The 15,372-nt window shown below is 40.6% G+C and overlaps 2 protein-coding genes across 2 annotated transcripts; one reads left to right on the top strand and one right to left on the bottom strand.

Moving 5' to 3' along the window:
* Window positions 1-1,437: 1,437 nt before the first annotated feature.
* LOC117446601 (SUZ RNA-binding domain-containing-like) lies at window positions 1,438-5,337 on the bottom strand. Its single transcript, XM_034082886.2, has 4 exons — window positions 4,703-5,337; window positions 3,565-3,614; window positions 3,195-3,461; window positions 1,438-3,100 (listed from the first exon to the last, which is right to left on the bottom strand). Exons 1-4 carry the CDS (start codon window positions 4,751-4,753, stop codon window positions 2,989-2,991), a joined length of 480 nt encoding a protein of 159 aa, XP_033938777.1. The 5' UTR covers window positions 4,754-5,337; the 3' UTR covers window positions 1,438-2,988.
* A 1,967-nt stretch (window positions 5,338-7,304) lies between these two features.
* Window positions 7,305-15,229, top strand: fbxo42 (F-box protein 42). Its single transcript, XM_034083636.2, has 10 exons — window positions 7,305-7,497; window positions 8,396-8,675; window positions 8,861-8,977; window positions 9,327-9,461; window positions 11,114-11,267; window positions 11,385-11,495; window positions 12,581-12,677; window positions 12,895-12,951; window positions 13,070-13,186; window positions 13,500-15,229. Exons 2-10 carry the CDS (start codon window positions 8,402-8,404, stop codon window positions 14,550-14,552), a joined length of 2,115 nt encoding a protein of 704 aa, XP_033939527.1. The 5' UTR covers window positions 7,305-7,497; window positions 8,396-8,401; the 3' UTR covers window positions 14,553-15,229.
* The last annotated feature ends 143 nt before the right edge of the window (window positions 15,230-15,372 follow it).

Here is a 15,372-nt window from a genome sequence, read left to right as displayed (position 1 = left end):
GGTCCTAGTAAATTAATCGGCACCACTTTACAATAAGACTACCCTTATAAAGGATTCATAAAGGGTTTATAATTAGGTTGTAAATACTTTATTAATCATTAAGAACCAATTATAAATCAGTTCTAACATAGTTTTCATACATCAACACAGGCTCACTCTTTGGCAAGATGACTAGCCTTATATTGGCTACTTAGCGAGAATCAACTCAGTGAACAACAGATACCAAGGATGCTGGCTGATGAAGAAGACGAAGTAAGCTAAGTAGCCAATATAAGGCTTAGCAGTACAGATAAATGTGGGCTCACTATTTGGCAAGCAACCAGTCACAGGTGCCCTGTTTATCTCATGTCTTATAAAAGCTTATTAATGATTTATAAAGTGTTCACAACCTAATTAATAAATAAATTACAAACTATTCGTAAACCCTTTATAAGGGTAGCCTTATTGTAAAGTGTTACCAATTCATCTGTAAGATAAATGTATTGGAGTAAAAAGTACACAATTTGCTTCCAAAATGTAGTAGAGTAGAAGTATAAAGTATACCCATGCAATGAGCTCTATGCAAGATGAAAATCATTCCCCAAGTTTGAAGTGTGTTTATTAAAGGGTATTCAAATTTCATTTGTTTTTCAAGTTTTAAGTAGACAATGACATCAAATCCACCTCAAAGTACAGAACAGATGGTGGTGAATGACTGAAACAAAGCTTCCTGTAGATCATATAGATACAGGATGTTTTTTTCGCTTTTAATTTTCCATTTGAAAGGATAGTAAATCCATTTCAATGATTGAACCTAATTCCTGGGACAGTATAACAATTAGTGTACAAAGTCATCAAACAAAAACATTGAGATGTTAGAGCTGCAATAGACACTTGTATATCAATAACAGAATCTTCAACTCTCACAAATGGACAATAAACAATGAATTCATTATTACCCTAAAAGACTGTTTTTTGTGTGTTCTCGAAGCAAGTGAGGTTGTAAAAGTGGTCCAAATGTAGCAGTTAAATCAATTTTTCTAAGTTGGATGCTGTGTGAATGTTATTTAATTTACCATGTCATAGTTTCAATTCAACTTTTTTCTTGCACATATTACCAATCTGATATTGGAAACTATTTGGATAAATGATGGTCAAACGTCTTACACTTCCTTAACAAAAGCATTATTGCACGCTTACTGAATATGATTTATTACATGCCTAAAGCTGTTGCTGCTATAAACTGTGCCTCAATGACATTGGTTCATTATTTTGTTAAATAAATCCTATTACAATATACAGAAAGCTCGATATTAATAATAGATTGAATTTGTTAGCGCTTTTACAGGTGCTCAAAGACGCTTTATTAGCAAGCACTACCCGTTGGAAAGTGTGTGTAGGAATATGTTTTCATTTAAGGCATACAAGTGTCAAAGGGCTCAAAAATAGCTGCAGTAATTATCAGTATTTGATGAGTTTATTGATTTGCAAAGTTTTATTTCAATGGGTAGCAAAGAATGGTGTTTCTCTGTGTGGAAAAACACCACATGAAAGACATTCAATCCGGGCATGGGACATTTGGCTTCGTTGTTAAGGAAAATAATAGTTTGAGATTTCCAAAATATTGGTGTTCATATTTGTAGTTCTAACAAAAAATGTCCTAACCTTTTAAAAAAAAAAAACCCGCAGATGTCATGTTTGTATCATCCTCCATGCTGGGCATCAAATAGTTATTTCTGAAGACTACACCATAATCTTAACACAATCAGTCAATATATTTAAACTGGTGTGAAAACTGATCAAAATCCTCTTGTCTGGATCAATGCAATGCAGTTGGCTGTAAGAGAGGTTCCAACACAGCCATTTGGATAAACAGCAAGGCAACACACACTGGGACATTAATGCACAATGACGTAAGATTTCCAATTCATGAATAGCTCCGACTTCTTCCACTTTCATAACATTTAATGACACTGCCAATAAAGTTTCATCTGAAGGCTAAATCATCTAATATCTGGCAAACTACTGATCTCAAAAATACTTTTGTCTCAGAAAAAAAAACACAAACATGGGAAAAATAACAACGTTAACTATTTAAAAAAAAGGGTAACTTCAAACAAAACACAGGTAATTAGGCAGTTTGTAAAAATAATACAGGGAGTAAATTTGTCTTATTGCTTGAATAAGCTTTGATTTAGTGACATTCTGTCCTTGAGATCTGCAATCTGTGGCCACAGGCTGTGTGCCCACCGGGCGTTTCTTTCATGGCCACAAGGGCCGAACGGAGGCCTATGGATGGTGGAAAGACCTGCTATGGGCCTCCGCCATTGTTACGCAACTACAGTATAAAAATGCCCTTTTGAGCACAGTGCACTTTCCCTCAAACTGTTGGATCAGTTTGACTTTCTTTCACTTGCACTCAAGCTGTTGGACATAGTAAACTCTCAGCCCTGTCACAGACTTAATTTCCCCTGGACCCAACAAACTAAGGCCAGCTCTCCGGTGGACACCCAGCCATGATCCACGCTCAGTGGAAAGGCCAGCTCGTTAGCTTGCTTCTCTCCAGGGAACTCCCACATATTGGAGAGCTCTTCTTATTCTCCCTGAAGAGACAGACACCTGATGTCCTTGTCTGGCCAATCATACTTAAAATCATAGGGCACCTCATGTGGCATCAAAGTATCACAGTGTGTAGGGATGTGAGGCCAAAGCCTGTTCACAGTGTGGAACAGAAGGGGTTTCAGATCTTTGGCGGATCTCTGCCAGACCCTTGCAGCTTTCCACAGAAGGAAAAGACAATGTGAAAGCCAAAGACCATGCCAGTAAGCAGAGTAGAGAGAGGGTGCAGAAGCTCATTTCAATCCATGCTGCATCTTCGTAATACTTTTGTCTGTTACATTTTGTCTCATCCCACCGCACTGCTCTTCATACCACAAACAACCCCTTTAACTGCCACCCTTTATGCCCTCCTAGGTAGACAGCTGATTCCTTGCAGCAAGTAGTTCCTGTTTATCTGCAGAGTCTGAAGCCCGAAGTGCCATCCGGGCCAGTAGGCTGGCGGACCACATGAGTGTTTGGACGAATTGGTTCTGAAGGTTGCTGCACGCTCATACGACTTGGCCTTATGATATGAGAAGAAAAGAGAAGAAATTAATAACAGTGTTTTAGGTACTATGTCAATTTATTTGTGGTTCTTCTTTGTCGTTTTGTCTTACCTGTCCTGGCTTGGATTGTCCTGAGGCACATCATCTGAAGACGCACTACCCAAGATCCTTCTTCGTGCTTCTGCATACTCTGCCTCCCGCTGGGCCAGAGACTTCATCTGCTGAGAGGGACGAGTCGAGGACGCAAGGTTTCCTGCATTACCGTTTGAGGGACGTTTCAAAATTCTAATTTGTGGTGGGGGGGCTGCAGGCAAAGAGTCATCCTGAATTACAATAGCAGTCCGAACAGGAGAGCCACGAGACCCCAGGATGGATTTCCTGTACAGGTAAAAACAAGTGAGAGATATACAATTACTGTAAGAGAATTATATGCAATAGAAACATACATTTACCATTCTTTTTGATAAATTGCTTTGCTTACCTTGCCTCCTGGTTTATTTTCAGTTTGGCCTCAAGCCTTCTGTCTATTTCCTGGGGAGATAAACAAATGTAAGACATGTGTAATCCAACAAGTTGATTATGAACAGCAAACAATGTTACCAGATATTTAATTTGCTGATGGAAAGAAAACTGCCTTTAAGTTTTTTCAGAAATATCATTGCAGATCATATTCCCTGATGACCTAAAATTGAAAATTTGAATACTCTGCATTTTGTTATATATCATGGGGGGCATCACATACTTGACCATTTGTTAAGAAATGTACTCAGCTCCTACTTGTTTTTTATTGAGTGCATTGTTGTATTCATTTTTAAACAGAAGTTGAAATGTATATTTTGTGATAAAACATGGTAGACTGTATATCTCACCATCATATCAAAATGTTGCCAGCAGTTGGATTTCAGTTTGCAGTAATAAGGATGAGAGGATAAAATAATGCAGCAACTCAACCATAACATTTCCATAAAATCCATAATAATGTTAGGTCACAAAAGTGAAATGGTCATGATTAGCAGCCACTTTAAATGTTGTAATAGAAACATAAAATGTAATGACAGGGGGGATAGGTTACCAAAACAAAAATCATAGAAAGTGGACCGTCTGTATAGCTAACAGATACTTTGACCAACAAATCCACCAATCTACCAACAAGGCAAGACAAATCAGCTAAATATATGTTTGCTGAAACTCTAAATATACTTTAGGTCAACTGTTGGTGGTATGGTATTACATGACTAAGTCCAGCCTTTCATATCCGCAATAGTCGGGTCTAAAGAAATGAGATACATTTGAAAAAGTTGACTTTTTTTTAAAAACAAGTTTTCTTTAACGATATACATTGGGATTTGAAACATTATAAGATCATTTTTCTCGGTAAATAAATGGTCATGAAGCCAGCATTTGTCCTGTGTTGTTATGGGACAGTGAGGCCTACAAGACTCGGTGAGGAAAACAAGCTGATTTCTATGATGAAAAAACAACCCGAAATAAAAACATGTTTAAATCAGGAATTCAAACGCCAGACACACAGAGAGTATTGCGGATCATTGCTTTGCGACTGGATATGTGAATCCAACTCTTGTTTAGAATAATATCTGTACAAAGTTAGTGTTTCTCACCCCGCTGTCCGCCGCCTCTTCCCAGCTCTCTGCAACCTCTTCATCCTCCATGTTTAACAGGACTGCTGGTTAGCTCTCCGGCTCCTCTAACTCTCTCTCATCCACACAGAGGTGCATGAGACGGTGGGCAGAGCTCACACACACCCACGGATAGCTCAAACTCACGGGTGTTGGTGATCAAATGATAATTGAACGAAGAACAAATTCACAACCCGCCGCTTGGCCGCGTGTTAGCCTGCTAGCGCTAATGCTTAACTGAGGGCAATCCCCCCCTGGCTGCTGCTGCTACTTTAAAACTGGCGTAATGTCGACCTCGCTAAATCCAGTGTCGTCCACACGTCGCTCGGACGGAAAAACACTGTGTGTAAACAATAGTTTTGGATTGTTGACAGCTGAATTAGATAGTGTGTAACATGGGAGCAGTGCTTCTTAAGTATAGCCGTAAAACAAGAGGGGAAATTACGTTATATTGACGTTAGCTTAGGTGGCGTCAAATTGTTAACCTCCGACAAGACCACTTAACGGGCAGAAATAGTCATTCTGTTACATTTAACTGACTGACGCCTTATTCGTGTTAATTAGAAATGTGTACACTAATTCGCACTGTTGTGTTTGAGGATAGAGAGTTGGCTGAGGCTGTTTGATTTTGAGTTTGTGTGACACCGTGGTATCGAAGGGAAGAGTTGTGTTCAAGTCTTGTACGTGGCACCGACACACCAACGACACAGTGGTCACTAGACATGTAAGAACGCTAAAGGGCAAACGTGGAATTATATGAATGCCATGAGAGTTACTGCAAATATAACTGTGTTGCATCATAGTTCCGTTTGTATGAAAGGGAAATCCACAAATGACCCAACATAATAGTTGTAACCAGTCTATGAATGTAACAAACAAGTAGCGGATGTGGAAACGAACGATAGTGACTTGAACACAGCATCAGAAATAGGCAAATAGGTTTCCTTGTTTTTGAGGCGTTTAGTGGATGTAGTATTTACTCAAGTACAGTACTTGAGTACATTTCGAGATACTAGTACTTTACTTGAGTATTACAATTTTGTGTAATTTAGTACTCTTATCCAATACAATTCAGAGCTCAATTGTATACTTTTACAACCTTTATACCTTTAGTTACTTTGCAGATTTGGATTATTGATATACAATGTAATCACCTCTCTTTTACTATCGGTCATTTAAGTATAATTTAGATCAATACAATGTGCCCATTTAAACACAAAGATAGTGGACACATACACCAGGAAATGTAACACTTTAACCGTCTCACAAATGTCAGAATTGCAGCAGTTTTATTTTTTTATTAATTGTATTAAAAAGGGACCATTTCCATATCAAACGTAAATGTCATCATTACATGCAAGTTGAGTGTGTGCCTACAGATGGAGGGAGAAATGTCTCTTAGGGGAGCATATTGTGCACCACTCTATATTGCACACTTATGATCAAACTACAGAAAAAGCAAGTAGAGGCTTCAATGAGCTTATAATTATAGAATAAATGCCAAATAATATAACTTCAAAGTCCAGAGGGTGTAAACCAGGGGTCTCCAAACTACGGCCCGGGGGCCAAATGAGGCCCGCAGCCCAGTTTGAAATGGCCCTCAGCTTATTAAAATAGTATAATGAAATATGGCCCACAAATTAAACTTGTGCTTGTCATATATTGTACTAATTAAATACATTATGTACAAATATATATCACAGTATCATGTGTGCCCACTTTTCAAATAAATTCAATCAATTAAAGTTGGAAACATTTTCAAACTCTTAGTGCATATAAAAAACCCAATCACTTATTTGCATAACAAATCTATATATAAGCAATCTGAAGCTTCTGTTTTAATACATGAGCTGCAAACTAAATAAATGAAACCCTCTGGAGAGCTGTGAGGAAGGCTGTTGTGTTTCTTACAGCATTTTCAAGTATCAAGCTTAATTTACCTACATTTGATTGATTTTTCTAACTTATAACTTAGCATATGAGGCAATATACCTCACCTCTAGTGAGGGGCCCAGACCTTCATATATTTTTCTGTATGTGGCCCTCGGTGAAAAAAGTTTGGACACCCCTGGTGTAAACAGTCCAAACATAGAAAGAGATGTCATCTTCAAATGTATTTTCCATCTTAATTAGTAAATATAAGCAGTCATTAGTACTTGTATTGAAAAACACGAATTATTATTATTTTATATATTTGTATACCATATTTTATTGTTATGATTTTGCATGTGATTTATTCTATGTAATGTGTTTTTGTTGGAACCATGCATTTGTAATTACGTTTTGTTATTATTTGATGTTGAGGTTAACATTTTTATTTTATTTTTAAAAGCCATTACACTCTCAGTGGTCATTTAAATGCATAAACGTTTTTTTTGGACAGTTTACCAAATCTATTCCACTTTCTGTTTTATCCTCCTGTGGGTAGGTAGGCTATCGCCCATTCTCAAAATGATTTCCCAAGATAACATTTATAATTGACGATGATGGTATTTTGTAATTTGCTACACTTTTAAAATCGGGTAATTATACAGCGTTATTCTAACTTTCCCCTGGGCGAAACATGATCCCCCTGTATCAGCTGGTGCAGACGGTCGGCGGCGGTGCTGCGTCGCTGTGCTGCGGTGCTGCGTCGCTGTGCTGCGGAGGACGTTGTTCACAGAGCGGAAGATGGCGACTGTTTGGAGGCTGCAGAGGAAACTCCGGAGCTGATACCGGGGAAAAGAACAGCAAACACAAACACTCACGGCCACCAAATATCCACGACTACAACAACGGTATTAACAATACTGCAACAGTGCAGGGGTGAAATTGACATAATGTGTCTGGCATTAGAGGAACTAGTTAATTACTGCTTCTGCTCGAGCTAGCGTTAGCATAGATTATCAGCAGCAGACTGGATATATCAGCTAGCTAGCTTGTTAGTTAGTTGGGTGTAACTGAAGCCGAGACTGCTGCCCTGAAACGTTGCCGTGTCATTTACATACGTAACAATTTTGCATTTTAGGCAAATGTATTTATAAGAAAACGTGTAAGCTGTATTTTACACCGTTAGCTTATGATAAATGAATCTTAACGTTAGCTTGGATGCTCACGACCAGTAAGCTAGCGTTAGCCAGTGCTAACATATATTGTCTGAGGGTCCAACGTCAAATCCTATAACATACAACCTTACCCGCCGGTTAGTCAGTGTTGTGTAACAAAAAACATTCCTATTTTAAACATATGGCTTGTACCATGTTTCATGTAGTCTTATGGGCGGTTATCTTTACGGTGGTAGTATTAGCAGTTCAGCTTTTCATTTAGTATGTGATGGCTAACCACAGCTATTTTGATTTAGCTAACGATATAAGAGGGGGCCAAGTCTAAAGAAAGGGCACCACCCGTTTCAGACAATGGGTGTGACAACTAAGACTGATGAGCACCATGCCACAAAACTGTTATGGTGGTTATAGCTTTTCAGTGACATTGGCTTTCTTTGGTAAGACCTACTCTATTCATCCTAGTTAAATCTGAGTTGCACACATCCGATAAAACACAAATAGGGCAAGTGTAAAAAGGGTGAGTATTATGGTGTATATTGACCGTAGATACAGTGTAGGTAATTGTAGATGATGAAATATATACAAACGAAGATAAGTGCATACATCTCAAACATGTCTCTCCGTTTCTCAGACGATAATGTCCCGCTCCCCTGATAATGAGGATGGATGCTTTGTTGCCATGGATACAGAAGATGATGGTGCAGATCCTGCTGGGATAACAGAGGAGGAAGAGGCAAACATGGGGTCCTGCCGACAAGAAGGGAACATGGACAATTGTGCCAAACGAGGGGGGAGAACCATGGTTGAGTTGCCAGAGGAAGTTCTTGAATATATTCTGTCCTTCCTCTCACCTTACCAGGAGCACAAGACCGCTGCTCTTGTATGTAAGCAGTGGTATCGTCTCATTAAAGGTATGCCTCTCACATACATAGTCTTGTATCAATCTGAATCCTGAGTTGGACTGGTTAGCCTTACAGTGTGAGTTAACATTAGCTTTACACACCTGAGAGGGAGCCGATTAAAAAGTAACACTTAAATGCAGAACAAAGTTCACTTGTAAAATGTGTGTTGCTAACAATTATTTTATCTGAACTAGGTGTTGCTTATCAATGCTACCACGGATTCTTGAAAGCTGTCCAGGAGGGAAATATCCAGTGGGAAAGTCGCACATACCCATATCCAGGAACTCCAATAACTCAGCGCTTCTCACACAGTCAGTATATGCTGCTTTACTCTACATCGTATCAAAATGAGTTGTCAAATATATCGTTTTTACCAGAAGTCAAAGAAAAAGAACTTCAGGTTATCTAACATCTCAAAATGTTTCTGTGCATTTAAGCTGTGGAAAATATTATGAATGTGCAGGAGATAAATTGGCTCCTGCCCATTGCAAGTTTAGTGATTCATGAAAAGAATAAATATGTTTTTGATGTCACTGACATAAAAATGCTACTCATCTCAAAGTGCATGTTGATGTAGAAAAAATACTATTACACTGACATTACACAACTCTTTCAGAGTCCACTGTGTGTTGGGGTTAATTTACCTTCTTTCCGTTGCAGGTGCATGTTATTACGACTCAAACCAGTCCATGTATGTGTTTGGGGGTTGCACTCAGAGTAGCTGCAATGCTGCCTTCAATGATCTGTGGAGACTTGACCTCAACAGCAAGGAGTGGATCCGCCCTTTAGCCTCAGGTATGAGTAGGTTACAAGCAGTAACATTTAACAGTAAACAGAAATGTAAGCTGTTACTCTGGTAAAAAAAAAAAGAGAAGCTGCACAAGAAGCTTATGTAAGAGAACTGTGGGAGGGCGAACCACAATAAGTTAATGTAGTAGTCATATGCTCAGCAGCAGCAACTGAATACACAGTATTTGAAGAGGTGGTAATGAAAATGTAGCTCTGATAAAATTATATTGAGGGAAATAATTGTACTAGTGCACTTTTTATGAAATTGCATGCTAAGGCTTAAGAGGTAAAGACGTCTGTAAAGAGCACCTTACTGCGATACATTTGGCCTACTGCAACATACAATTAATGCGAGTTATTTTGTCACTTGAATGTGAGGTTAAACCAGTGGCGAACCATCAGGGCCTTCAAGATATTCAGAGAATACCCTGGAACACTCAGATTAAAAAAAAAAAAAAAAAAAAAAATCGATTTAATTATATAAATAAAATGTATATAAAATGAATAAATGAGAATCGTATCCGTGTTGTTGATCTGTAATATTACAGTGTTACGTTGATTTGTTTGTCCTTCTCGGACCATGCACTACGCATTTCAGTGGTTTTGTGTTAGAAAAGAAAGCAACCAATCAGATCTTGTTCTGGGTCTCTGGGTAGAATGTCCTTCAACAAGGTATTCTACATCCTTGATCGAATGCCCTGGCCGTTGCACTGAATGAGAGCGTACGTTTGGACTGACAGTTTGATCAACCAATCATATATTGATTTGTAGCCAATGGGCGTATTCTTTCAGAGTTCCCCTCGGTTCCTGGGTACTCTAGAAGGCCCGCTAGTTAACTGGCTCGAGGCAGAGGATCTAGATCAGTGCTTCTCAAAGTGTGGTCCGTGAGCGCCCCCTAGTGGTTCATGAGTATATTGGTACAATTTCACATTTGAAATAAATTAATTAATTTGAGTTTTCCGCACTCTCGCGGGAATATCTCCGCAATGGAGCGAGCTTAAGTTTAACTTTTGATTGCATGATATAGCCCAGATAAACACCTTCATCACACATGTTGCCACTTGTTTGTACCATTTTCAGGCGATTTGTAAAAAACGATGTGTTTTTGGATATTTGTGGAGTTAGGTGGTCCGCGAGTGTTTTTTTATTGGTTAAGTGGTCCTTGGTATGAAAAAGTTTGAGAAACACTGATCTAGATGAATGCGACGAAGCAATTCATGCCGTTTTATTGTTTTTAACGTTGAAATGGCAAGTGCAACAGGTGAAGATGAAGTTGTTGCGGAATTGTTGTGAGTACCCTTTTTAAGACGACAATTCAGTGCAAAGACGGACATTATAACGCCGGGGGGGTGGCGGCGGCGGGGGGTGTGTGTGTGTCTACAGAAGGTCCAGTTGTGATAGACACGGTTCGCCACTGGGTTAAACGGAAAAAGAATGACGTAGTCTCACCCTGTGCTGTGTTTTCCATTTCTGTTTGGTCTTTTTCACTGAATTTATTAAGGAACAGTTTACTCAAAGGTGATTTATATCTTTATATGTTTAGGTATATATATATATATATAATATATATATATATAATTATTGCATTCATTCACACGCATAACATCATACTTATTTAGAAAAAATGTGATTTCATATCTTTGGTCTTTTCATTTCAGGCTCTTATCCATCTCCTAAAGCTGGGGCGACTCTAGTGATGCACAAAGATTTGTTAGTGCTGTTTGGGGGATGGACGCGGCCGAGCCCATATCCACTGCACCAACCAGAAAGGTTTTTTGATGAGATCCACACCTACTCTCCTTCAAAAAACTGGTGATGCAGACTTCATTATTGGAGCGAAAGGATGTAGTTGTGACATGTGATTCAATTTTACGTTTTAGTTTGTCTTTTTCGACTTTTTGTGATTGTCTTTTTCTTCTATTCTCTCAGGTGGAACTGTATAGTAACAACACATGGACCTCCACCGATGGCTGGTCACTCTTCATCTGTGATTGGAAACACCATGGTGGTTTTTGGTGGATCACTAGGAGCTAGGCAAATGTAAGAATTGCTTTTTTTAATATAAGCGGCACAAATCAGAGGTGAAGATGAGTCAAGAGCCGCTTTCACACCAAGTACTTTGCCGTACTTAGTGCCCCGGCACTTAGTGCCCCCATGGAACTAAGTACAGATCGCGTTCACACCGGAATAAGTTCCCTGTTGGAAGATTACGCAAATGAGCCGCTGACGTGACTTCGTCTTCTTCTGCTTTGGATTTACTGGCAGGCCGCAAACAACTTCACGGCGTATACTGCCACCCGAAGTCCCCGGAGTTGGGGGAGTTCTGGCCTTCCGAGTAAATCGCCAGAACACCGACACTTCCTCATCTCCACCGCTCCCATGTTTTTTTTTGTGTTGCCATAAGTTATTCTCTCTCCGTTTGTTTGCGGGGCTAATGCTAATAATGCTAATGCCAGCAAATACAATGGCGGCTTCACAAAACTTTTCAGAGTTTTACGGGGCGTGGTTTGCAATTCGCCCAGCCAATAGAAACTTTTTTGGTTCCACCTCTCTAGCAGGCACAAAAAATGGGGGTAAAAGTTTCCGGCACTAAGTACTCTTTTTGGTGTGAACGCAACATACGGGGTACTAACGGAACTGTACGGGGAAAAGTACTCCGGTGTGAACGCGCCTAAGGGGACAATGATCCTGTATGTTTTAACGTTTCTATTTTTTCCTTCTTTTGATTTTAAAGATATTTTGAAGAGAATCCTGATAAGATGTTATATCGCTTTTATTTTGGTCAGCATAATAGTGATATGAAATGTATATATTGTTCTATGACTAGTCAGGTGATTGTGAGTGTAATTTACTGAGTTGAGGAAGTTACGTAACCTCAGTAAATCATATACAGTCACTGAAATAACAGACATAATACATAAGAAACTAGACTTGAAACCAAAACTCACATGAGCTGTAACACTGCCAACCACACTGCACCTTTATAACAAATATCTAATGTTATTTAATGTAAAACCTTACATATTTCAGCCTTTCAAGTCCTACATTTGGTAATTGAATTGTATCTGAGATTGAAATCTGTGTCTGTCACACCTCACCGTGTTGTCTCTGATGGTTCTGATCAGGAGTAATGAAGTCTGGGTTCTGGATCTGGAGCAATGGTCCTGGTCCAAACCCCCCATATCTGGCCCCTTACCCCACCCGCGAGGAGGCCAATCACAAGTAAGGCTTAAACATTCAAACTAGTCAAATATTCCATTCCTTCAATCTTAGACATGTTATTGCTTGTTTGATCTTCTTTCTTTTTGTACTTCTATGATCTCACGATAAAGATATTTAAAGTGGAGTTGTTGTCCTGCTTTCCCCTCTACATGCATTTTACAAGTTATGTAGCAGAAACTTCCCCTTTTCTATATCAAATTAAATGTTTTCCTCTTAGATTGTGATTGATGATCAGACGCTGCTCATCTTGGGAGGCTGTGGCGGTCCTAATGCAGTAAGCTTTTATTTATCCACTCGAGTATCAAAACAACACATCTTTAATCTATTGGCAAATGTTCCATGTGACGTTAAGTGACCAGGTTGACCCAAACGGTTGTCTTGTGTGTTTTAAGCTCCTTAAAGATGCCTGGCTCCTTCACATGGATTCACCACCATGGAGGTGGCAGCAGCTGCAGGTGGAGAACGAGGAGCACGGGGCCCCAGAGCTGTGGTGTCACCCAGCTTGTAGAGTAAGTGTCTGTCTTAAAACCCTTTTCAAGTTGTCTTCGCTGGTCATCGTAAAGCAAGCTAAATGAATAACAGATATACAAATAAATCCCCACCGCAGCATTTCCACTGTTTACCAACCCTGCCTGCGACTTTGAACATGACATACCAGAAGAAAACAAAACAAAGCTATCCCTTGCAAATTACTTGTGGGTTTCCCCATTTTTTATTAAACCTTCATTTTGAAAAAAGTACTTAGCTGTTGTCATATTCTGCATGTATGTGAATAAGAATGATCACTAATGTCTCATTTCTGATCTCTTCATTCACCTAAAGGTGGGCCAGTGTGTGGTGGTGTTCTCACAAGCTCCATCTGGCCGTGCACCTCTCAGCCCAAGTCTTAACTCTCGGCCCTCCCCGATAAGTGCCTCACCGGGCCCTCTGGGCTCCGAACCGCCTTCTCTGCGCTCTCAGTCTCCTGTTCGGAGCGGGGCGGCCGGCGTTGTCCTGGGAGCAGTTGAAGAGGCTCCTTGTGTAAATGGCCGATGGGGCACGCTGAGACCTCGGCCATCAGCGAGAGGGGCCAGAGAAGGGAGCCCCTCCTCCCCCCAGCAGCCGTCTCCTTCACAAGTCTCAGACAGCCCTCCTCTTCCTGCAGTTCCCCCGTTATTAAACGGATCCTCCCCTTCACCAAAGACCAGCCCGGCCCAGGCTGCCTCTCCTTCCTCACGGCCCCTCCTAAATGCCTCCACAGACTATGGCTGGGAGTCTCCTCTTGCTGCCGCTCAGCACCCTGAGGTGCCCAGTACCAACGGCCTGCATACCCCTCCTGCCGGCTCCCCACACACTCCCCCAGGAGCAGTGTCTCCCGCTGCCTTACGACGAGGTCTGGAGGCAGTGAAAAACAAATCTTCCTCATCTTTACCGTCTTCATCGTCATCGTCTTCCCTTCAGACACAGGGGACTTCTCCTGGAGGGGGAAGCGGTGGAGGAGCCGGTCCACCTGGAACCCCTCCGTCTTCCTCCTCTAGCCCTCCGCAGGCTGCTGGAGCTGATGGACACGCTATCCCACCTATTGCACGGCGTCTGGGCCATCACCCACCCCAAAGCCTGAACGTAGGGAAACCTCTATACCAGTCTCTCAACTGCAAGCCCATGCAGATGTACGTGTTGGATGTTTCCAGGGCCAAGTCTGCGCGTGTGGTGTCCTGGAGAGTTTACGGGAACGGGACCCCCGCCGCGGTAACAGGGCCTCCGGAGACCAGCCTCCACACAGTGGTACAGGGAAGAGGAGAGCTCATCATTTTTGGTGGCCTCATGGACAAGAAACAGAATGTGAAGTACTACCCTAAAACTAACGCCTTGTACTTTGTACGCGCTAAGAGGTAATGCAGCTTCAGGCGGGATGGGTAGGACGGACGCTCCGCCCTGTGCCACACAAGGGAAATGACAAACAAGGCCTTTTCCTATAGAGAGGATTATGGGAAAAGAACATAATCATTGTTAGTTGTTCCACTTCTGAAATTCACTATTATCCCTTCTGCCTGCAAGCGTTCAAAATACAACACTTTTAACTACACTTTGATAAAAACATTTGGTTGAATGAGAATACTGACTGGTGGTATGGGTGTGTCAGTATGTGTGTTTATGACACAGTGATTAGACATGACATTTTGTTGTTGTTCCCAAAAAGGTGATCAACCAAAAAATAACATTAATTTTTTTCTGTGTCGCCCTCCTCCGAACTCTTGGAAGAACTGACGCAGAAACGTTTATAGACTACCTTGCTTTTGTATCGCTCTTTAAACCTGCAATGCAGAAAACAGTGAGTGTGTGTGTGTTATGTGTGCACGGTGGTGGTTAAAAGTTGTTGACTATTGTGTCGGGCGCCATGGCGGGTGAGAGATGTGGCACTGTACTATAAACATAGTTAAACAATAAAGGCCTCCATGTCTGGTCGGTCACCGTCTTTAAATTCCTGATGTGTGTGTGTTTATCAAACATTACTGCAATTAAAAAATATCTCACCTTTAAGTCTATTATTTGGTGATCACAAGCTTCAATCATAGTATGTGAACTTCCTCATATGGGCTTGTCAAATTGTCATCAATCTACCATTTTCTAACGTCCATTTTATTTTTGAACGAACATTTATTCAAAATGTTAACTTAATTTGAGATGAGTAAAACCCAAGAAACTCCAAAATAAT

Source organism: Pseudochaenichthys georgianus, chromosome 5, assembly GCF_902827115.2.
Source record: "Pseudochaenichthys georgianus chromosome 5, fPseGeo1.2, whole genome shotgun sequence".
NCBI lineage: Eukaryota > Metazoa > Chordata > Actinopteri > Perciformes > Channichthyidae > Pseudochaenichthys > Pseudochaenichthys georgianus.
This window is presented reverse-complemented; position numbering and strand designations above follow the sequence as displayed.

Excerpts from the sequence above, each read along its gene's own strand:
- fbxo42 (XM_034083636.2), top strand. The coding sequence starts at position 8,402 with ATGTCCCGCTCCCCTGATAATGAGGATGGATGCTTTGTTGCCATGGAT. Across the intron at positions 9,462-11,113 it reads GATCCGCCCTTTAGCCTCAG|GCTCTTATCCATCTCCTAAA; the intron begins GTATGAGTAGGT and ends TTTTCATTTCAG. Across the intron at positions 11,268-11,384 it reads TACTCTCCTTCAAAAAACTG|GTGGAACTGTATAGTAACAA; the intron begins GTGATGCAGACT and ends CTATTCTCTCAG.
- LOC117446601 (XM_034082886.2), bottom strand. The coding sequence starts at position 4,753 with ATGGAGGATGAAGAGGTTGCAGAGAGCTGGGAAGAGGCGGCGGACAGC. Across the intron at positions 3,615-4,702 it reads AAGAGGCGGCGGACAGCGGG|GAAATAGACAGAAGGCTTGA; the intron begins GTGAGAAACACT and ends TTATCTCCCCAG. Across the intron at positions 3,462-3,564 it reads AAAATAAACCAGGAGGCAAG|GAAATCCATCCTGGGGTCTC; the intron begins GTAAGCAAAGCA and ends TTACCTGTACAG.